The sequence below is a fragment of the Pteropus alecto genome, unplaced genomic scaffold, assembly GCF_000325575.1.
Source record: "Pteropus alecto unplaced genomic scaffold, ASM32557v1 scaffold131, whole genome shotgun sequence".
Taxonomy (NCBI): domain Eukaryota; kingdom Metazoa; phylum Chordata; class Mammalia; order Chiroptera; family Pteropodidae; genus Pteropus; species Pteropus alecto.
In genome coordinates this window covers 2,589,182-2,614,177 of record NW_006434709.1, presented here as the reverse complement: position 1 = coordinate 2,614,177, position 24,996 = coordinate 2,589,182, and the positions used below count along the sequence as shown (strand labels likewise).

Below are 24,996 nucleotides of genomic sequence, written 5' to 3'. Positions count from 1 at the left end.
TCTTTGCCATTCTCAGTGAACTGGCTTTTCAGGATTACAAATTGACTGTCCTAGCCTTACACATCAAGTCTTCATACTACGGTGTATCAAGCAGAAGAAAAGAAATGGATACAAAGAGCCTTATTCACGTAGATTAACTCTCAGGGAAGGAAATCTTTCCAGAACTCACCCATAGACTTTCTCTTACAACTCACTGGCCAGAACTGGGTCATATGTCCACACCTAGACTAATGACTGGCAAAGAGAAAAAAAGAATTAAAGTGATTGGTTTAGACTAGTTTTTATTTATTCCCTGGGACTCAGGTAGGATCTACCTTCCTTGGGCACATCACAACCAAACAGTATTGAGAGGACCTCTCTCAGTAAGAAGCAGGGGGTGTATGCTGAGTAGGCAACTGAGTTTCTCCAGCACTCTCCATACTGACCATACCCTACTTTTGCACTATTTCCTACCAAGCACTTCGACTTTACGCTCAAGTCATTCTTAGCTTCTTATAATTCCCCAATACAATTCGCAGCTTCCAGATTGTTTATGCTGCTCTGTGTGCCTAAAATGTTCTTCCCCACCTTTTCTCCTTATCCATGGTTGATTCCTTTTGTAGAAAGTCTTTCCAATGCTTTGGCCTCTCAGTTACATGATTTCCTCTCTTCCAATAATCTAATTCACCATCACCGCAGCCAATTTGATTTCATGACTAGACCCAAGACTTGTCATTAACTGCATCTCCTCCACAATCTCAATTTCCTGTAGCTTCATCTAAAGAGCAGGTTAATGTGCCTAGCTTACAAAGCAGTTCCCAGAGTCTAAGCTGAATTCATCGGAAACAAATTCTCCAACCCCACTATCTGATTCTGTAAACCAAAGGGAAAATTAAAACTTCAATTCTGAGCATTCACAACTGCTGGATTTCTTCCTGTTTCCATCCCTATCTTAATCTCCATACTTCGGGGGACCAGAATTTCAGAGATGCAATATACCCTTCTTTCCCTTCCTGATACTGTCTGTGAACTGTTGTCTTTGAATTACTATAGAAAAATGAGAGAAGATAATTTGCAATCTGGGCTATCTAAAAGAGCAGTACCTCTATGGTAGAAAGATAACTGTCCAAATTTCTGGCATGGCACAGATTATAGATCTCTGAGTCAGGAGAAGCCAGTAGAAGGACTGAAGCAGTTTCTCATCTTTTTTTCAGAAAGCTTCTGCTTCATAAGGTAAAGCCTGAGGCAGTTTTCCACAATTCACCCTGCCCTGTCTTAAATATTAACGAAAATTTTGTCTATATTCTGGAATCTAGTTCTTTATCAACTTTCAGCATTATGTTTTCTGAGGGTTTTTTGTTTTTAGTCTCTTAGAGAAAAGTTGTATGCTACATTGGGGGATACTAGCCAGATACAATTTTTTTTTTCCAGATACGATTTTTAAACTAGAACTGTTTAGTTTTTTTTTAACAAGGTGAAAATTCAGTAAAAATTGTTTCAAACACCTCAAGAAAAGCCAAGCCATTTTAGAATATTTTAAAAAGCTTTCTCCCTATTTATTTCTGTATTTTAAAAAAAGTAATACAATTAGATAGGGGAATTGTGTTTTAAACTGCTTCACACATTATGCAAAGAACTAATCATGAAAAATGAAGACCAAAAATAAAAATTACCCTGGATAAGAGCCACATGTATGAATGATTCAGGATATTATAAATAACCCATGAGTTAAAGCAAACATGCAATATTTATAGATCACTCTCTAAAGAAAGGGCATATTTTATTAATCTTCAAGTTCCTTAGCAGATTAGTTAAAAGCTTGGTGTACATTATCAACAAGTCCAACTGCTGGGCCCAAAGAAAATTCAAATTATTTTAAGGTGAATTTGCTTCTTTTTCATCAGGTTCATCATCTGTAACCTAAAACCAAAAAACAAAGAGAATTTAAGAATTAAGAAACAGAATTTGCTATTTCCTGATTTTAACATTACTTGCTTACCAGAAATAACTGTAATACGTTAACAAGGTATGTCAATCTAGTAAGACTAAATCTATCAACAGACCCAAAGTACAAAGTTTGCATCATAACCTATTATCCTAACAACATAAAAGCAAATTGAATATCAGCAAATTAATTAAAGGCAGTGGTTTCCTGTCCTTGTCCCAGAAGAGGTTTCTAATAGTGGAGTCTCAGCTGGACAGAGAAAACTGTAATGAATGATTAACTGATCTTTTTCTAGCCATGGACTAATGTAACTGACTTCCCCCCACCCTCCAAAAGCATCTTATTTATTTAAATATATTCTGGGGAGCTATAACAAACTGTTATTGTAAAAATATATATTAGAAAAATGAATCTCTAAAAAAGGTAAAAAAGTAAAATATCATATTGGTAACTAATTATTTTGGTCTTAGACAAAAATCATTTTAAACCTTAGAAAAATGTGAAGACTTTCATTTCCAATAAGTCAATAAAAATACTAATGAATACTTGAAAAAAAATGAAAAGATTAATATCTTCTCATGAGTTAATGTATTACTCAGATAATAAAGACCAATTCTTTTGGCAAGGAAGTTATATAAACCTAAGAATTTTTATTTTCTATTCACCACGCCTACTACAATCAAATGCCAATTTAAATTTATAATCTGCCAATTCATTACCCTACCCTGGACAAGTGAATAAAAATGTCCTCTGTTAATCCACTAAAATGTCAACTAATGTAATTTTTTTAAAAGAGCATACAGAAGATAATGGCACAAAAATAAGTTTAAAAGAAAAATCTAGATGAATCTCGTTCTGATCTGAGACAATCAATGGAATGTCAATTCTCCTAGTTTCTCTTTTGGGTTGAGTAAAAATGGATATGTACTTTCAAGGAATTGACATTTTATATTCAATCTCGGCAACACCCAATTCAAAGAATTTCATTAGTCAAATTCTATTTTAGGCAGAATATTCCTAATTTTGGAATAGTAAATCCAAATACTTATTTCATACAAACTATGTGAAAAACATGTGTACACACAGGGCTAAGTGTTGCAAAGGAACACAAAGACCTAGATGTGATTACAAGTCTCTCCAGAAATTTACCCATTAACATAAAGCTAAAACAGATACACAGAAAGAGGCTTTGGAGCTTAATTCCAAGCGGAGGACTTCAAAGAGGAGATGGCGTAAATTGCACCAAAAGGAAGTATTTTAATACTACCCAGAGATGAGTGATTTTCAAAGGAACTGAGAAGAGATGACTCTCCTTTAAAGGCACAGAATTACCTGGAGTTTTTTCAAATTTCTAATTTCGACATATTTCTCCTTCTGATACTCTCTTTCCATAAGGTCATGCCTCCTGGTTGAGAATCACTCCAGTGAGGGTCTATATCACTGCTGAGAATATGCTGTGCTATATTCCTTAGGTATCTTACGGCAGAAAAAATGTTGGCATGGCTATAGATAAAGCTCTGTAACTACTCAGTACTCTGTTTTACTGTACAACAAAGTATGATTTCTTGATGAGCTCCTTGCCTGCACATTTAAGAACAAGAAGTGGATAAATGTAACAAGAAGTGGATAAATATGATGCAGTGGAGCTGTTCCACTAAAGACTTTTAAATCTCACCTATAAAATTCTTTGATTCTCTGAATCTTCTTTTCCTAATTTTTCTACAACCAAAGCAGCAATATGCCCTATGAGCCTCAATTTCCTATGCACAAAATAAAAATAACTCACTTAATACACTGTTGTTGGAAGACTACATGAGGTAATATCTATAAAAATGTCTGTTACACAGTATTCACAACACTAAAGTTAATTCTAAACTAAAGAGTCAAGTCTGATAACAATTGCAAAACAAAGATACAGCCCTTGAAGAAAATGACAGGTAATAAATTTCTTTTCTTCTCAAATGTTTATTTTAATAGTAAATCTAAACTGTCACATAATATTGGCATACCTGTTCTACGCCTTCTACTTCTGGAATATAAAACTGCAGCATGTTCTGAATTCCATTTTTCAGAGTAATGATTGAACTAGGGCAGCTGGTACAAGAACCTTGGAGTTTCAGTTGTACGATGCCATCTTCAAAACCCTTATAGATTACATCTCCTCCATCTTCCTGCACAGTTGGCCTGTGGTCACAGTACATTTATGACATATTTAAGAGAACAGAAGTTTTCATCAAAAAATTTTAATATATCTCAGGGCTTATATTTTATATCAGTAAAATTCACAAAATCTTTTTTTAAGCATTTAAGATTTTGAATTTCCTAATAATTATAGAGATTACAAGATATACTCATCCACTTCTTTTGGGTTAACAGAGGGAGACTGACAAACGCTGGCTTTTTTTTTTTTTCAGGTAAACTTTGCATTAAAATATATCATTAATTCAGAAAAATGCATAAATCATGTACGATCAATTCAATTATTTCACAAAGTGAACATACAATTGCCCCAGACCAAGAAATAGAATACTAGCATCCCAGAAGTCCCCCTTGTGCTTCTTTCTAATCACTCCTCCCTACCAAAGGTAACCATTTTCCTAATCGCTAGCACTATTGATTAGTTTCACCTTTTTTTTTTAATTTAAAAATTTATAAATATAAATTCCATTTAGAAAACATGTAGCATTTAGTCTTTTGTATTGGGCTTTTGCTCTTTTTGAGATTCATCCACGTCGTTGCTTTAATAATAGTTCATTCAATCTCGCTGCAGCATTGTATTTCTATTCAGTGAATATGCCAGAATTTGTCTATTCTATTGCTGATGAACATCTGAGTTAATATCAGTTTTGGGCTGTTACAAATGGTGCAGCGACAACGATTCCTGCGAACTTTTCTTGGTACACATCTATAGTACTACTGGGAATATACCTGAGAGTAGAATTGCTAAATCAAGAATATGCATGTTTAGGTTTAGTAGATAATGCTAGTTTTCCATAAACTTACATTCCCACCAGCCATATATGAGAGTTCCTGTTGCTCCACATTCTCACCAACAATTGGCATTGCCAATCTTAAAGATTTTAACCATTCTAGTGGATGTGCAGTGATAGTTCACTGTGGCTTTAATTCGAATATTCATAATAACTAATGAGGTGGAGCACTTTTCGCATTTAGTGGCCATTTGGTTACTGTCTTTTGTGAGTTGCTTCTCCAGAGCTTTTGTGAAGAGACTGCTCCTGTCTCTACTTGTCCTTTTCTTAAAGTGTAAGAGTTTTAAAATATATTGTTATATATAACAAATATCTTCTACTCTGTGCTTTGCTTTTCACTGTAAATGGCATCTTTTGATGAAAAGAAAGTCATAATTTTATTGTAGTCTAATTTGTACATATTTTCCTTGGTTTTTCTTGTGTTCTATCAAAAAAATATATATATTTGCCAACCCAAAGGTCATGCAAATATAGACCTAATTTAAATTTCCTTTGTGATTTCTTTGTTGAGCATGGTCTACCTCTGGTTTGCCCCCATTTCCAGGGTATAGTTCTCTGGAGACACAACTGAGAGTCTGGATTTTCTTGAGGCCCCACCCATCTTAACGGATCCTAAACTCCAATTTTTGTCACCCCCAGCACTATAACACTACCAAAACTCTGTTCAGTTATCCAACTTCTTTTTGCTTGACTCAGTCTCTTCCCCTACACAGTTAAAAATAAGCTAGTGCCTTGTCAGGGGAAGCTCTGAGTGTCAGGCTTACTTTTTCTTAACTTCTCTCTAGGATCTTGGCCCTTTAAGTCAAAGCTTCATTGGTAACCCAGAATTTTATTATTTTTCTTCCCCTCTCAAAGATTTAGCTGAAAGCTGAATGGTTTCTCTGATTCTCAGCAGCTGCCCCTGATCAGCGTCTCATACTCCAGCTTCACACCAAGAATCAGCAAATGCCCCCAAGGGAAGCTTCAATGTGATTTCCTTCTCTACAGGATCCTGTTTGCTTTGGCAACTATCTAATGCCTTCACACACGAAATTTTTAAATTGTATTTTATGTAACTTTTCTGGGACTTTTCACTGGAACCACTGGTCTGCTACAAGCAAAAAGTACAAGCCTGCAGTCTTGTACTTTTTTTATTTTAAATTTTAAATTTTATAAATTTAAAATTATTTAAATTTATTCTTTATGGGCAACAGCCTAAAAATAGGTACCTCCCAACACTGTCATTTTTTTCCTAAGAAATCTGATATTATAATCATATTAAACCTAAATGATGACTGTGAAAGATAAATTCCTTTATTTACTATACAGGCTTTAAATTCAACTGTCATGGTTACCTATTGTGGTTTACATTCACTTATACTTATTTTAGAACTCCACTATTATCTCACAGACAACCAAAAGTATATTGCTATAATGAAAATTGGCTCTGTAGTATATCTGATCTCAAGTAAAGATAAGCACATACCGTATTCTAGTATCTAACAATTCTTTAATCATTGCCACAACTTCATCATCTTCTTCAGATCCTAGAAACAATTACAAATAAAATACATCAACAGTAGAAATTTCATATCCATGCAAGTACAAGTATTAAAACGGGATAATTTTTTAACTTAATGTCTCATTTAAAAAAAAAAAAAAAGAACAACATAAAAGCATAGAACATGTAACTTGGTATGGTGATAAGGTGATTTTGGGGAAATTTGATTTCTTTGATTTTGATTCTTTTGATTCTTTGATTCTCTTAAGAATAATTAAGGAGCACTGATCAACATAACATTTGGTGATAAAGGTGAGTACACTGAGGAGAAAAAAATGGCGTAGATGATAGAGGCTCTGTTCATCCCTCTGGTGACCAAATCAAAGTTGTGACAGAAACAAGCAGCAGCAGCAAAGAAAAATCGCCTGGGATCTAGATGAACAAGCCATACTACTCAGGAGAAATCTAAGAAAGCACTCTGCAATGGCAGAAGGTAGGACGGGGTGAGGATGTGGGGCAACCTGGTCTCGAGCAGCTGAGTGAGACTGAGCCTGCAGGAGCAGCAGCCTCTTAAAGGGGCCACGTCCGCTAGTGGATATTCGCGGTGACAGACCTTCTTGCTCTGAGCACCAGTGCCCGATCAGCTGCGCACAGGGAGCACAAGAGACTTATAGGCAGATATTGTCAGAGTAAAGATCGAGGCGAGATTAGCTTGGTACAGAAGTGCTGGTAGTATCCATCGTTTCCTGTTGAGTCCTCCCCTCCACCACCCCCACACTGCCAGTGCGCGGACACAGCAACACCACAGCCATGACGTCATCATTCTGGATAACAGAGGTCGCTCTGGCCAGAGGATTCCCTGAAACCCCGCCTTCCCCAAACTGGGCCCCACCCAAGCCACATCCAGGTATATCGTCAGCTAGTCAGATGCGCCTTGCTGAGCAGTGCCTAGACTCACACTGGAGGCAGCTGGCCTCAGTTTCTGGTGTGGCCTTTTGAGGCAACTATAAGCACAGCCATCTGTGGATTGCTTGCTGAATCTTGACAGGTGACCTCAGAGGGGTAGAAGCTTGGGCTAAATTTGGCCTGCAGCTGAACCCCTCTCAGGACTGTGACACTGTCACAGATCCACACTAATAAGACCGGGAGACTTAGGAGCTTTGCTTAGTACATAGAAACAGACATAGAAAGGTAGCCAAAATGGGAAGACAAAAAGCAGAAACTATATTACAGAACAGAACAGAGATCCAGATATAATGGAGTCAAGCAATCTAACAGATGCAGAGTTCAAAACACTGGTTATAAAGATGTTCAATGAACTTTTGGGAAAAGTAGAAACGCCAACAAAGAGATAAAAATGGAGATGAAGATTATAAGAGGGAACCAGTCTGAAATGGAGAACACAATATCTGAGATGAGAAGTATATTAATTGGAATAAACAAAGGAATAAACAAAGTGAATAAAGAGGATCACATGCCCTATCTAGAGGACAGGAAAGAAAATCAGGACACTCAAACAGAATGGCAAGAAAAAAGAGGCCAAGACTATAAAGATGATTTAAGGAAGATATAGGACACTATTAAGGCTCCAAATATTCGTCTGATTGGCATAAGTGAAGAAAATCAAAACGATGAACAGCTGTTTGAAGAAATAATGATGGAAAAGTTCCCTAACCTGGTGAAGGAAATGAACATAAAACCCCAGGAAGCTCAAAGGATTCCAAAAATCAGGGGTCCAAAGAGGCCCCCACCAAGACACATCATAATTAAAATGCCAAAGGTTAAATACAAAGAAAAAAATTTAAAAGCAGCAAGAGAAAAACAAATAATTACATATAAGGGAACACTCATACGACTAACACCTGATTTCTCAAGAGAGACTATGCAAGACAGAAGGGCTTGGCAAAAAATATTCGAAAGAATGAAGACCCAGAATATACAACCAAGAATAATTTATCCAGCAAAGCTATCATTTAGAGTTGAAGGACAGATAAAGAGCTTCCCAGACAAAAATAAACTAAAGGAATTTATCACCGCCAAGCCAGAATTACAGGAAATGTTGGAGGGACTTCTTTAAGAAGAAAAAACATGTTATCGAAAACAGGAATAAAGAATCATAACATATACATTCCTAAGTACCTTAAATGGAAAAGACTTAAGTGCTCCAACCAAGGGATAGAGAGGCTGAAAGGATAAGAAAGCAAGATCCCTACATATGAAAAGGAAGGGGATGGAAAAAGATATTGCTGTGATGAACCTAGAAGATATTTAAGTCAGACAGAGAAAGATAAACACTATATGATTTCACTTATATGTGCAAGTTAAGGAATAAAAAGAACAAAGTAATCAAAAACAGACTCACAAATATAGTGGACAATTTGGTGACGGACGGAAAGAAGGGGGGTTGGGGGACTGGGAGAATGGGGTAAAGGGTTAAAGAAGTACAAATTAGTAGATGACGGATGGTCATGGGGATGGGGAGCACAGCATAAGGAATGCAATTAGTATTAATACAATGGCTAGGTGGAGGGTCAGGGGAAGGAGGGAGCAATTGGGGGGAACATTTTCTAACTATATAGATGTCTAACCAATGTACTGTATACTTGAAACTAATTTAAAAAAATAAAATAAAATAAAATAAATTTACATGTTTAGCTATTAAAAAAAAGGTGAGTATACTGAAATAGCTTAATCTACTAATGATGGTAGGGTTTTAATTTTTTTGGCCAATAAATTTGTATACTTTCATCATTCTCAAGTATTGAAAAACAGCAGGTAAAAGAGAATGTCTGGATTTTAATGAAAACTTTGAGATAGAAAGGCATACCTACTTTATAAGTTAGTTTATGTTTCCAATTCCTCAGTTTTGTGGTTTTCAAATGACAATCATACTAAATATAGATGTGAGCCTTAATAGAAATTTCCAAAATGTTCTACAAAACTGAGTGAAAAGCTGTTTTTAAATTTTGTTTAATTTTTGATTTTCTTTCACCAATGCCTTTTTATGGGCTTTAAATTTTTTTTTTTTTTTTTTTTTGAGAAATTTATTTACACCTTCAGGAAAACTAAAAATGCAGATAATTCAAATTATCTTATAACAAACACTAGAGTTCTGGTAACAACATAAATAACTATGAATATTAAATTACATTAACTGAGTCTTTTTATACAAAAGAAATAAAACATATAAAGCTAAAATTCTTACAGTAGCAAACCTAAGTTCCACTCCCCACCATTACTTCCACAGGCAACCACTATCATGAGTTTAGTGCATACCCTTCTAGTACATGCGTACATGTGTACATTTAGACAGATGAGATCGTACTATACACACTGTCTACACCTTGTTTTTTCTATTTAATATATCTTAAAAGTCTTTCCAAATTAGAATGTGTAGATATGCCTCAATTTTTAAAATACATACAAACTTTTGTATAGATTTGTTTTCATTTAGCTAGTTTCTTGATTATTAAGTGATAAAGGAAAAATGAAGGATTACACTCTAAAGAAACTTTCTACATTTGCACAAAGAGATTGTACAAAGATGCCCACTGCAGGATATGTGTAATAGAAATTAGCACAATTTATTTGAACATAAATAAGGGAACAAATTAATTAACTGTAGTTTATTCATATAATGGATTACTATATAACACTTAAAATAAATAAAATACAACTACATTTTTCAAAATAGATATATTTCAAAATATTATGCTCAGTGAATAAAAGGAAAGATGCATATAACTCATTGAAGTTTAAAAACAGAAAACAATACTATATATTCCCTACAAACACATTTGTATTTGTAGTGAACATCTGAAAACAAACCAAATTTACATACATTTCAGGAAGCAGAAAGAGAAAAGGGGTAGGGTAGAGCTTTGGTTATGTCTTTAATATTTTATTTAAAATTGGATCTAAAGCAATTATAGCCCAAAATTAACACCCGTTAAATCTGAGAGGAGGGCAATTTGTGAGCTTCATACTGTTTTCTGCATGTCTGAAAATTTTTAAAATTGAAAAATTTAGTTTTGTATATAACAGATTTGATTTATACAGTTTTCAAATATGATGGGCAAATGTAGTATATGTAAAGTTTTGTTTCCTCTGGAATAAGTTCCAGAGCTAAATACAATATCATGCTAAAAATCTGTATTCCCATGACTTCTGAAATCAAGACAAATATGAAGACAGTAGGAAACTTAAAAAGAAAAAAAAAAAGATAAATATTAATTACCCCACACATTACCTGCTTCTCCTGAAGATGTTTCCTCAGTAACTAAGGGTAATCCAGATGCAAAGAAATCCATGATTGTGGCATAAATATCTGGTTTCAGTAAATTCCAGTCTAACTCTTCACTTTCCTGTAAATATTTGAAGGAAAATGCTAATTTCCACCCAAGGGCACAGACAAATATAAAACAATACTTTGTATCTTTTAAGAATCTTTTCCACCAAATCATATACTTATGTCTTTCATTCCTTCAAATAAAGTAATTTGGTATTCCCGCCCCCCAAAAGAAAGAATCTTTTCCTATTATACACTGTACTACGCAACAGTACCCATTTCTGGGGAATACATGTCAGTTTCAGTTCTTAAAGAATCTGGCTTATAATGACTTTCCAGAAGATACAGTTTTAGAACATTCCTCATTCATTCATTCAACAAGCTTGCATTAAGTGTGCTGTATGAACCATGCCCGTTATAGGTGATAGCAAAATGATTAAAAGATATTTTTTCATTAGGTAAAGAGAATTAAATTTCTGAATGCATTCTCTGTGTTTGAAGAGGAAGATAACGAGATTTCCCATTCTTTTAAATAAGATAGGATATAACTGCTTGATCAAATATGTAGGACATTCTACAACTATTAAAAAACTTCAACATGTATATTACTTAAGAGTACTGAAAAAATCCAATGATACAATTGCAGAACCAAAACATACAATGTGTCATATGTATGGCTACTGCATCAGGGGACTTGTGAACTGTCAACAAGACTTAAAAAGAATCTATAATTATTTCACCTCTGTATCTGGCTAAACAGTTAATTCCATACAAAAAAAGGTAAGCGAGTTCTTAAATACCTAAATAGGACTAACATCTAAAAACAGAAAGGCAGGATGTGTTGTTTTAGTTTTTAAAGGAGAGCTCTTTAGAAGGAAAAACTATTAGATGCAGTCTATTTAGACTTCAGGAAGCTATTAGCTAGGATCTAAATACTATTAAAAATTGAGTCTAAATACATAAAAGTATTTTTGTCATGGATTAGGAAACGATTTAGAGACAGTACACTGAAGGGAAGATAAATGGGCACTGCTATGGATACAAGAGCAAAACCAGTGAAATGCCTTGGTGATTAGGAATGGGAACTAGTTCTAGGTAACTTTTTAAAAAAAATTTTTTCAGTTTCAGTTGACATTCAATATGATATTAGTTTCAGGTGTATGGCATACTGATTAGATATTTATATAACTTATGAAGTGATTCCCCCCCAATAAGTATAGTACCCACCTAGCACCATACATACTTATTACAATATTACTAAATTCTCTATGCTGTATTTTATATCCCCATGACTATTTTAACTTTCAGTTTGTACTTCTTAATCCCTTCATCTTTTCCACCCAACTCCCTATTCTGGATAATATATTAATAAGTTATTTGGAAAATCAATCAGAGAGCTACCTCATATCTTCAGCAAATAGTGGGCTCTACTGAGTATGAAATATTGGTAATAAAAAGAAGAAAAAAATCCTGAAGTTGTCTGAATGAGAAAAAAAAAGCACCATATAAGCTGCAAACTTAAACATTTAGACAAAAAACATAAATGATGCATAAAGAAGCCTCTGAATTATCAATTATAAATGAGAAATGGAAACAATCACTAAAGACACCAGGTAAATAGGATAGTCCATGATCAGGAAGGTTAACCGAAAGAAAATAAATCAAATCTGCCATTCTACCTATTAAATATCAATGTGTGCTCTGACTTGGAATATTATTTATTGGTCATGTCATTTCATTAAGAACAGTGGATCTGAAGAAATTTCAAAAAGAGTAACTAAATTATGATGGAAAAGGGAAATAAAAGATGACTTACCAAGATAAAATTAAGAAAAAAAACCCATAAGTTGTAATCACGTTTTCATTTAAAAAAAATTTTTATATAGCATAAGCAGTACATAAGAGAACTAAATAAAAACATCTTAAAATAAAAATAGAACTTCCTGTTTGTAAAATGAAAACAAGAATAACTAGTTATAAGAATTAAATTAGATAACATACGTAAAGCACTAGTGCCATATCAAACATGTTGGAGATATTAAATAAATGCTTGCCCTCTTTTCTCCCTCAAAAAGTATCAAAGAAAGAAAACTGAGGAATAACAAGGATAGGCCAGATATCTCTAAACTGGGAAAGACAGATCAGTTAACACAGATTTGCTCATTATGATCCTACCTTTGAGGGAAATCACTTGAACCCTGAAAACTCAACTTAGGAAATTTTACATTATTGTTTCCTACTACATGCTAGGCATTGTTATAGGTGAACTTAACAAGATGGACAATCTTTACTTTCACGGAGTTTACATTCTAGTACAGAAAAGACAGGTAATAAAAATAAACAAATGTACACCCGAAACTAATATAAAATATTTAATATCAACTCTAATTAAAAAATGAAAATAATAAATTTTATATGGATAATGAAAAAGAAAAAAATAAACAAAAATATATGATTAAGTGATAGTGCAATGAAGAAAATAAACAGGGTAATGAGCTTTTGGAGGGAGTGCCACTTTTACCAATATGGTCAAGAAAGGGCTTTCTGAGAATTTAGAACAAATAACACTTTAAACAACAGGAGAAAACATTTTACAAATGGATATTTGCAAGAACCATAGCTACTGGGATTGCCACCACGGAGGCAAATCATAATTCTCCTCCACACATAAATAGCTACAAGAGAATACTGAACTAGATGTAACATGTCACTAAGTCAGTATGTCCACTTTTACGGTTCATCAACTCAGAGTAATCCTTTCAAACTGCTTAAGAGGAGTCGAATGAATACTTTTTATTTTGATATGAAATTGGATAAGTGATTAGTTCAATGCATACATATCAATTCACAGACTTAAAAGGATAGACAGTTCAAGTTTAAATAGTTCATTTCTCATTAATCTAGTAGATTTAAAAATGAAACAGCCTTTTCTAGCAGATTCTACCTCAGCTGTTGGAATGGGCAGCCTATTTAGCTTAGTTTTTGACAGAGGTTAACCATGTGCTGAGAACTACACAGTCCACTGCTCTTATCTGAGAAGTTCTAAAGTTTTATTGCTGGATGGCAGAATGGGTCAGATGCCATAAGTACTCGCTTTGAAAGGAGATATTTTTCAATCATTTTATTGGTCAACTACACACACACGCAATGTAATTATTTGCTTTTCTCTTTACTCTATTAATTTGAACTAAGAACTAATAAAAATAATACTTGGAAGCCTAATTCTAGTCCTGCCAAGGTTGATCTTTGCCCTACTGTAGGCTAGCTATATAATGTTGGACACTGCACTTAATCCTCTGAAGGTTAAGTTTTTTTCTTTTGATAAATGAGGAAACTTGAATACATTATTAATAATTAACTTAAATGTGAAAAGTAAACTTAATTTGAGATTTTTAAAATATGTATAAAATAAATTAAGAATAGAAATTTTGGAGAGGGACATGCAACTCAAAAAAACTAAAAGTTTTTCACATCTTATTTTATATCGTCCTATGCTTACTTTTGTGACAGTGATGAAATCTGGTCCAAAGAAGACACCTTTCACTCCTTCAATCCTAAATAATTGCCTTTGAAAAAATAAAAAATAAGAGATAATAAAATGTTTTATTATGAAAAGTTTACACATATGCAAAAGTAGAAAAATAAAAGAACCTCCATGTACCCATCACCAGCTTCAACAATTATCTCATGGCCAATCTTGTTTTAATTTCCTACCCTATGATTGAACAATCTCACTCTTAGGTATTTACCCAAGAGAAATAAAAGCATACGCTCCACAAAAACCTGCACACAAATCTTTATAGCAGCTTTATCTATAATAGCCAAAAAAAAAGAAAATCTGGAAATGTCCATCAACTGGGGAGTGACTAAACAGATTGTGAATATTCCCATAATGTAATACTACTCAGCGATAAAGAGGAATGAACTACTGATACACACAAAAACAAGGATGACTCTCAAAAGTGTTATAGTAAATGAAAGAAGCCAAACACAAAAGACTATATGGTTCCATTTATATGAAACTCTAGAAAACGCAAAAAAAACCAGTAATAGCATAAAAATCGATAGTTACCAGGGTGACAGATGTGATAACTAATCTTATTGTTATAATCATTTCAAAATATATACATATATCAAGTCATCATGTTGTACATCTTATATATACATATACATATATCAAGTCATCATGTTGTACATCTTAAACTTACACAGTATTTTATGTCAACTTTATCTCAAAGGTGGAAAAAAATTTCAAAAAAAAATTACTGCCATAAAAAAAGTTACCAGAGCATGGAGGTGAAGTTAGAGGACTGAATACAAAGGGCAGTGAGGGACCTTTTGCAGTGATAAAAATGTTCTATATTTTTATTTTGGTGGTGGTTACATAATTGTGTGTATTTATCAAACTCATTCAACTATACACTTAAAATTGGTGAATTTTATTGGGTGTAAATTATAACTCAGTAAAGGTAATTTTTAGAAACCTGAGAGGAGAAGGGGTAGGTTATAATTTAAAAAGCTCCAAGACATTTTGAAAAGTACCTTTCTTGCCCAATCACTGATGTATGTACCATACCTGTATATATACTCAACAGCAGTTTTTTTTTCACAACCTTAAGAATAAAAGCTGACATACTCTAAAGACTATAGTGTTCCTTCTCTGTCTACCACTGCAAGAGTGCAATCGAAATTACTGTTTTGATATTATTCAGGAATTTGTCTGAAACAATGTCATCTGGGTTTTTTACACAACCACCCAATATTAAATTTACAAGTAGTCACAAGGTTCTTGGTTGCAGCTTATGATCCAATAAACCCAGGCACAGACCTTGAATTAAGTCCCTTGATTGGCTCTGTACATCTGTACTGAGGGCAAAGCCTTTAATCCAAATGAAAGGAACATGCGAAGGGGACTGCTTTTGATCTATGGGCCATGTCATGGGGACTGCTTTAAGCAAGAGTTCATAGGTGCTGTCCCTAAAAGAAAGAAAAAGCTGAAACAGGAGTTTCAAATATTATTATACATGCTTTGTCGTTTAGGTTACTTTCTTTGGGACAATTTCACCTTGTCAATGTCCAAAAATAAAATGATACCCAGAATTGAATACAATATCCCAAATATAATCTGACTTGTTCAGAGTACAAAGACCGTTACCTCTGTTGAGTTGGACACTACAACTTTGTTAAAGTTTGATTACTTTTTTGAGCACTGCATCATATTCCAAATGAACTAAGGTCAGATTCTTCTACCCCGTGATTGTGCTACTCATTTAAAAAATGTAAGTATAAGGCTTAGTATTTGTTTCTGTTAGATTTTATCCTATTTGCTTTAACCTATCATTCCAGCCTAATGAAACTTTCTGAATTTCGCTGAATTTTGCCATCCAACATATAAGCAATCCCTCCTATCTGAAAACCTGATAACTGTATCTTTATTTTTGCTGATAAAAAAAGGTATTGAATAAACATGCCAACTACAAAGATACACAGCCCTTTTACACGTCACTAGAGACAGGTTTATACTCTGCTTACATTTCTTTGTTTTGTCCATAAGGACAGTAAGAAGCAAGTCAAATGCCTCCCAGACATAAGATATACTACTGTTTATTCATTCATTCAGTTACTCATTCATTCATTCAACAAATATTTGAATACTTGCTTGGGTATCGGACACTGTACTAAACACCAGAGAAATATTGATGTGCAAAATAGACTAGTCTCTGTCCTCATGAAGCTTACTTTCTGGCTTACAACAAAACCATTGTCTGCTACAAGAACAAAAACAAGAATTTGCTTGACTAAAGATAATAAATTCTGTGAATCCAGGAAATAAGCTACTTTCAAAAGACTAATCTGAAAAGGGATTTTGCCAGCTGAACATTTGACAGAAATAATCAACTAATCTGTAACTGAATTAGGGACTTTTTACTTTTACATTTTTTAAAATACATAATATGTGAACTTAATGTAAACATTTCAAAGTATAAAGTGAAAATGCCTCTTCAACACCCCTCCTAAATCCACTGTTATCAGTTTGGTGTGCATTTTTGTTGTTTTTCGTTTTTTACTCATAATAATCATATTGTACTCACTGTTCTGAAACGTGCTTTCTTCACTTAAAAGTAAGTCTATGATAGTAAATATGGATCTACTTCATCCTTTTTATTATTTGCAGCTTATGGACAAAATACTGATGAATATTTAGCTTGTTTCTAACTTGTTATCGTTACCAATAAGGCTATACTGAACCTCCTTGCACACACCTTGTATACATATGTGTGTGTTCTCTATGGTGTTTTTTTTCGAAACCACCAGTAAGTTCTGAAATTATGTGGTAACCAGAATTTTATCTAATAAAACAGAGCAAAATAAAAGAACAAGAAAGGAAATATAAGAATGCATTACACATTATAAGGGTGAAAACTGTCTCATCAAACACTTGTTTCATACACGTACACCTGTATGTGTATAAATATTTACATATCTCTGTGTGTGTATATATACATATACGTATGTGTATGTGTATGTGTGTGGTTTGTGTACTGGGTTGTAATATAAAACATTTCTTACTGTGGCTTTTATCAAAAAGTGTGAAAAACAAATGCTCTAAGATATATTGACATGTGACATATTTAGATAAAGGAAATGTGCATTTTTATTAGGTAGATATTTTAAAAACCATTCCTGAGATAAGCATATCTCTGGCTTCCCTAAATGAGACATATAAAAAAGCTGTATGTATCAAAATAGTTATCTAAGCTTTATTTCTCAAATACACTTGGTAATCAGTATCAGGCTTAGGTTACCAAAAATTTCAATTAATATTGACTGACTCTAATAGTTCTTATTATAAATAATTTCTTTAGCTAGCTGTTAAAAAAGTTTCATTCCAATAATTTTGTCTGTGCTTCATCATCTGACTATATATTTAACATGTCTCTATCTAGTGATTCAAAAAATTGTCTCCACTAAGTAGTTTTAAAAAATCATTCCATATCTCTTAACTACTATCATTTACATTTGTGAGTGGAATATTTTAGAAACAACTCCATTTTGAAACATCTAGAAATTCAGCTATCTTTAAGAATAAAATGAGCACATTTTCATTGCTTATTAAAAAGTTTTAAAAATTTAGAAAGAAATTTACCATACTATCATTGTGATGGATTATTTTTATGTAAAAATATAAATTTTTATTTAGTAATGTTACAGATCTCTCAAATACATCACTTTTCAGAAGGGTTTCCTAATAACAACTCTTAGTTTTATCTCTTACCTGAAAAGAAAATATTCTTTATACTGAAAAAAAAAACACGGTGCACATAAAAATGCAATAGCTAACTAAGCCTGCCTTAACCCCAAAATCAGTTATTTATGTTTCCTGGGAAAAGCAAATGAAAAATAGTAATATACCTAGCCAGAGGGGAGCGAAATGCTGCAGCTGGTGTGGGAAAATCCATGGTCCTTGTCTCAAGAACTGGTTTTCCTGGAATAAACTTTAAACTGTTGGGATTTGGGGTATCTTGTGTTTGAATAAACATGTATCTCACTAAAAGAGAAAAAATAAGAAAGAATGTTATCCTAGAAAAAAATAGTAGTTAACAAGTTTATGGACCATACTGAAGTGCTCATTTTCAGAGAACCAAAAAAAGTAAGAAAATTAGAAAAAATAAAATAAGGCCTTATTGCCTATCTGACAAAGTAAGAATTTTTAAAGAAAGAAATTTATCAATATATTTAGGATAACTACATTGAATTTTATATTAATTCTGATTATTTAATGTTTGTTACTCATCAGGTTCTAGTAATATCCTACACTTAAGTAGAAAGACATAATTCAGGAGTCTGATATGTATTCTATTTGGTGACTTAGTACCAATGGCTATCACAATCATAAATTATCATCACTGTAATACCAATATAGCAAAATGTTATATTCTCTTTTTTCCAAAGTGCTAACATTCTTTTAAAGACAAATTTATAATGATAACAACTAATATTTATTGTGTGCTTACTATTTACATGCCAGCGACAGGGTCTAGTGCTTTATATGTATTTAAGCCTTTAACAACCTTATGAAGAAGGTACTATTATTCCAACTTTACAAATGAAGAAACCGAGGCTTAGAGATAAGTAACTTGTTAAGCTACATAGAATTAAGTAAATTGCCCAATGGTATACAGATTGTGACATTAAAAATTATTACATAAGGGAAAAATCTATGTGACTCACTTTCTGCAATATTTTAAAATTATCTCTATAGGTTTTCTACTCTCTTTTAGGCCATGATTAGAGAATGAATTCATTAAAGCAATAAAGAAAGAATAGAATCTTTAATTTCCTACTTTGCTATTATGACAACAGCTTGTAACACGAACAGTACTGGGATTTTAATAGTTTTAAAACTATTAAATGGGCCTTTTTTATTTATTATGACCAAAAAAGCCACCAATTTTCATCTTAGAGCAGTATACTGAAATAGGTTAATTTACTAAATAATTTACATGTGCTGGGCATCATGCTAAGCACTCCACATGAACTACATCATTTAATCCTTACATCCTGCCAAGGAGGCACTGTTTTTATCCTATTGTATAAACAAGGAAACTAAAGCTCAAAGTCACTCAGCTAGTTAGGTGACAGAGCCAGGATTCAAGTCCCACCAATTTTCCAGTACTGACTTGCTTAACCCCTGTGTATACTGCCACTCCATACTTAGCGCCAAGCATAATAGGAAAACATTTAAATTAAAATCATTCTTCCTATCTTGCCATGATCTTCATATTATATATCTTAGACAACACAGTAAAATATCAAAAAGCAACAGTTTTATCTTAAATTAGAGATTAAATATGGCAAAACACAAAACATATGGTTGTTATGGGGGTGGTTTTCTTAAATATTCACAGAGAAGATTCTAATTTGACAGCTGAGAATTGTTTTTGCACCTCGCCATGCAGTTCCAGTTAACTGATGTTGAGTCACTTCCTTAGTGAAGGAGAAATTGAAACTGAACTCCCATACATTTTCCTTAAGTCACTGTCCTATAAAGATATCACTGTTGACCTGGTGCCCAGGCAAATCCTAAAAAAGAGAAAAATTTTAAATGATAACCTCAATGTTCAAGTACTTGATATAAAATATTTAAACCTCTAACCAATAAATGCCTCTGAAAATCTGTTACAAGGGAAGTTTTTCAGATAGAACATTAAAGAAAGGGCTGCCACAACTTTCTGTAAATGTAAAGATTCTTTTAACCCTGGTTCTGACCAATCATTTCTTGCAACCTTTCTTAATTTATTGGTAACCAAAGTCTCCGCAGACATTAGGTACTCCACCAATATTTGAAGAATTAAATCTGCCTTTATTCTACTCAATCTATTTGTATAAAACTATACACGCAGAAAGAAAAAATTTTAGAAATACTTGAAGGTAAAGTATAAGTGTGAAAATTTGAGAGCAAAATCTATATATACTGTCTGAAGTAGAAATATATGACATCACTACATAAATTTTCTCTTTTGACAATGAACAAAGCTATTTCAAAAGAGTAATTTGACTAGGTATTAATAAAATCATTACAACTATAGTCTAAACTGGGTTTAATTTGGTATTTCAAAAAATGACCCCTAGGTCTATCATCGAGAAAGATTCTCAAGAGTGTCATAAGGTGACACCAGCATAGAAAGACTGATGTAAAATAATTTTTCTATTATGCTTGGTACTAAAAGGTAAATACGTAAGTATAAGTTCCCCCCCACAAACTATAAAACCTTCAGTCCTACAAAAACTTCAAAAAGACACTCCTGTTCATGCCCCAGTACACAGAGGAGGTAAGGAAGGTATCTACCCTAATCCAGCTCATTCCATTAGCCAGAGTCAGTACTCAAGGCCATGATAGAACTGGAGGTGGGCCAAGAGCTGAATCCAAACCCTTACAGCTCTATAAGCACACAGACATGCACTCTCTCCTCCCAAAGTTCCCTAAACACATATAAAAGTGGTTATATAGCAATAATTTTCAAATCCTATCTTCATACCTATTTCCAGTATTAAAGAAAATAAAAGCATGTTACATCAAAAAGATTGTCAAAAAAAAACCAAACCCAGTGATTAATTTTAACAAAAAAAGAAAAAGAAAAAATACTACATTCTATTGTCTAGATGAAAGCTGGAAATTTACTGATTGTAGAGGTATTCTTATTAAAAAGAGGGGAGAGCTTAAAATACATACAATTCTTTCAAACACAAACCCAGTTGTAATTTCTTTTTACCACATTTTCATTTCAGAATCATTGATTGAGCAATTCTTATGTTCCATTATGCAAGATACTGAGATTTCATAGATTTACTGGACACTGTGTTCAGGATTCTTGAATTTAATGCCAAATATATGTGTAAGCAAATAATTACAGTAAAGTGTGATGTCATAATAGAAAAAAATGCTACGTTCTTTTAATAGGCATCTGAAAAGAAAATTTACAAATTATCACCTTTTATGCACAAAATTCATTCAAGCATAGTTTCATTAGATTCTGAAACACAATCTTTCTAAAAGACGTGAAATTTTACCTGTATTATATAAGGTTGTAGGTAGTGGGAAAAGTGGTCTTTGTACAAGGTGATGCAGAGGCTGTTTCCTAATGGTGTATGGATTCATCATATGACAGAATCTACATGCAAAAACAAATAAAAATAACATTTTAAGAGAGAATCTTTTAAGCTGTTTTCTTCTCATACATAAAAAAACTCTAATTAAAAAAAAGCTGAATTTTTATTTTCCATGCACAACATTATTTCCACTTCCCCAGGCAAACAATATCTACAAATAATTTAGAAACAAGAGCTCAAGGGAAACTTATAGCCTTGATAACTAAGTGTACATAGGATAGTGCAATATCCAGTGTAAGAAACAGAAATCCATCTCCATTAGTGATATATAACCTGGAGTCCCAAACTCTTAGCTATTCATAAAGGAGATAAAGAACAAACTTTTTTCCTTTAAAAATTTTTAAAAACTAGATAAGAATCACGTGGTTCCAAATTTAAAGGGAAAAAAGAAAATACAGTGAAAAGTCTCCCTCCTTTTCTATTTCTACCATCATGTTTCCCCGGAAAGAGATGTTTGAGTCATGTCTGCTTTGCAAAATATTTCAATACTTCAAAAAATTTAGTAGGAACTGTACTATTTTCCTCCAAACTGCTAAGGAAGCTAACTATATGTTTTGATTGGAAACATATTGTAATTGTAAATATATTGTAATTTTTTCATGCGTCTTACAAATTAAAAACAAAGGCAGGAGGGGAAAACAAATATTACTGGAAAAGCAAATAAAAGATTTTAGTAATGAAAAATTTTATAAATCTGATGTAATTTCCTTTGAAATCCAGCTTACTTTAAAATACCATTGCTATCCATTACAATTTTCATTTCACAGGAGTCACTGGGGAATTTTAAGCATATATATGATCACTTTTAACATTTCTGATTATTTTCACCTGCAAACTCATTAAGGGAACTGTCTTCGTTTCTATGTCCCCAGCAGCTGGCATAATGGCTTTAGTTCCTCATCTCTAAAATGAAGTTAATATTCATAGCTACTTCATAAAGATTGGCACAAAGATGGATCCAGATAATGTAAAGTGCTTGCAACACTGCTAGGTCATGAAGTTAGTGTTCAATAAATGTTAGATATCACTATTATCATTATGCGATAGGTGCCCAATAATTTTTTATTGAAGTTCAAAGTTTGGGGTGAAAACATTTTTACCCACAGCCCACTGCCTAAATCTTGAATATCTTGGAATTTCCAATACTTGGAAAACTAGTATTGTCCCTTAAGCCTAGGGAAAAGGCAGCCGAACAGTAAAGGCAAATTAAATTATTCCAGGAAGACAGGTGAGGGAGACAGGTGACTAACAAAAAGTCCTTTTACCAACTTAATTTAGGAAACGCATCTAAACTTCAAGAGCACCGTTAGCACTAAAACTCCTAAAACGAGATTAAACCCTGTCAGGTCCTTTTCTCCTTTTGTTCCAGAAGCGAAATTGGGGTACGACCCCTACTTAAGTCCTCAGTGCCTTTTACCTAATCAATGCTGGCTGCTATCACTGGCACGGGGCACCAAGGGGGAAAAACAAGGGAACGCAGTGCGTTTAAGCAGTGAGGAGGAAATCAAAGTGTTTGGCTTCTCATCAGGAGTTCACTTAGATGCTGTGTGACCTGAGAGAGGTCACGTCCCCTTTCTGGGCCTCACGGAGAAAATGAAGAAATGAGACGAGGTATTCTCTTCCATTCTATATGACATTCTGATTGTCTTTAGAAGGCAGAGGAGGAAATGCACGTGGTGGAAAAGCTGGAGGCGAGCACCCCTTTAAAAAACAGCTCTCTCCCTGGGTCTCTAACCAGTCTCTGAGAGCCTCCCCTCCGCAGGGACTCAGGCACAGGGTATGAGGGCCCGGGGTGTGGCAGGGCAGCCGCCCGAACTGGTGGGGGAAGGATGGGAGTGCGGGGAAGACCCGCCTCAGTGATAGACGCCCATCTCAGGGCTCAAACCCCAACTACGGCGAACCGGGCGGACCCAAAGGCTCGATCAGACGCACTTCTCCCCACCCCGTTTGAGGGAGTGGGCGGGAAGGCTAAGACTCCGCTGACTAAGCCCAGTGGCACCCCTAGATGGAGGTCAGGGTTCATCACCTACCGCCTGCGCAACCCTGCGGCAGCAACCGCAGCGCTACGGCCGAACCGGGTCGCCGCCGCCATCTTATTTGAGTGCGCAGGCGGGAGACGGGTCGCCCAGTTCGCCAAGCCGCGGAGCCCTGCGCAGGCGCAAAAGCAGGCGCACGCGCTGGCCGGCCGGGTCCGACAGGCCCTGTGGAGAGCGCACTCTACCGGTTGTAGGCGGCGCTGCTGCGGGTGAGCAGGGATGTGCTGGCGCCTGGCTGTTCGCTGCGTAAGCTTTGGACAAGGTGGCAAAAAAAGAAATACCTCCGTAAGACACGCAGGACTATGCTCACATGAGCGAGGCTGTACACTCCTTTTTTCTACTTCCTGAGTGCTGCTCTTGCACCAACAGATCCTGGGGAAGAATGCCGTTCCCCAGGCCTAAACCTGTCCCATTGCCTTTTGTAAGATCCTGGGAGCCTCCAGGCCCAGTTCAGTGACTGCCTCAGAAGACTGACTCCCTGGAGCATCCCCTCCGAAGGTTCTCGCCTTCCTCCAGCAAACTGTCTTTCGTCCCTCATGGGGCTGATGTGGACCTCTGTGTCTTACTTTTTCGTCAGGCAGACAGGGCCTGTGGACTTGGTCATCTTGGACCAACACACACAGGCTTCACCTAGTGCGGGGCTGCCCTTTATTGTATAAATATGAATATTGAGTAGTTTCCAAAGTACAAAAACCCATTAAGTATTCTTCCAGGATCTTACGAAGTATTGGGCTTTCTCTAGGACAGCGGTTCTCAAAGTGTGGGCTGGGGGCAGCAACAGTATGGAAACACGTGGGAAATGCAGTTATAAGGCCCCACCTTAGACCTACTGAATCATAATCTCTGGAGGTGTGGTGCAGTAATTTTTAACAAGCCTTTCAGGTGATTCGCATGCAGTCTAAAGTTTGACAACCACCACTCTAGAAGATATACATAGGGTACCGGTTCCTGGAAGGAAACAACATATCCGTCATTGGACAGGTTGAGGCCGCACCCAACACAAACATGGTGGTTTCTATGGCCGGAAAGGCATCTAAGGGGTGGGTGGGGTCTCAAACTGGCAGCGGGGCCTGGACACTGTGAGCGGGCTCTGTTTCCTCTTGAGTGCAGTTTACATTCTTAAGGCCACCCGTTTACAACCACTGCCTCTCTTCCATGACTTATTGTACACCTCAATGCCATCCAAGGCTCGCCCCTTTACTCTCTTCTAGACCCTAAATCAATGTGGCTCTTCTACCCAATAATAGGCCCCAGTTAAGGAACAATCTTTCCTCTCTATCTTCAACTGCTCCCTTGCTAATGAGTTCCTTCCCATGAGAAAATCTTGCTTTGCTCCAAATCTTTCTATCACTCTCTTTTCTTACCTTCCAAGTAAAATGATGCAAGAGTTTTCTACACTTTTAGTCTCTAGTTTTTCATCTCCTATTCCTCAAAACACTGAAACCTGCCTTCTGTGTCCCACCATTGCCTCAGGGCCGTTCTGGTGGAGACTACCCACAGCATCTATGTTGCTGAACCTGAAGGACCATTTCAGTTTTTACCTTTCTTGACCTCTGGATCATCGCATGATGAGGCTCACTTCCTCCCTTTAATAATCTCCTTCCTTG

The 24,996-nt window shown here is 35.0% G+C and overlaps 1 protein-coding gene across 3 annotated transcripts; it reads right to left on the bottom strand.

Moving 5' to 3' along the window:
- Positions 1-1,511: 1,511 nt before the first annotated feature.
- On the bottom strand, positions 1,512-23,521 carry NFU1 (NFU1 iron-sulfur cluster scaffold). 3 transcript variants are annotated; one of them, XM_015587467.2, is made up of 9 exons: positions 23,384-23,402; positions 21,255-21,355; positions 19,631-19,766; positions 18,096-18,231; positions 14,182-14,248; positions 10,644-10,758; positions 6,380-6,440; positions 3,934-4,108; positions 1,512-1,899 (listed from the first exon to the last, which is right to left on the bottom strand). In XM_015587467.2, the coding sequence occupies exons 4-9, from the start codon at positions 18,221-18,223 to the stop codon at positions 1,855-1,857; spliced, it is 591 nt and encodes a 196-aa protein (XP_015442953.1). In that variant the 5' UTR covers positions 18,224-18,231; positions 19,631-19,766; positions 21,255-21,355; positions 23,384-23,402; the 3' UTR covers positions 1,512-1,854. The 3 variants fall into 3 exon arrangements, with proteins under 3 accessions (XP_015442953.1, XP_006909585.1, XP_015442954.1); XM_006909523.3 differs by lacking the exon at positions 19,631-19,766 and having other exon boundaries at positions 23,384-23,521; XM_015587468.2 differs by lacking the exons at positions 18,096-18,231; positions 19,631-19,766 and having other exon boundaries at positions 23,384-23,449.
- Positions 23,522-24,996: the final 1,475 nt, after the last annotated feature.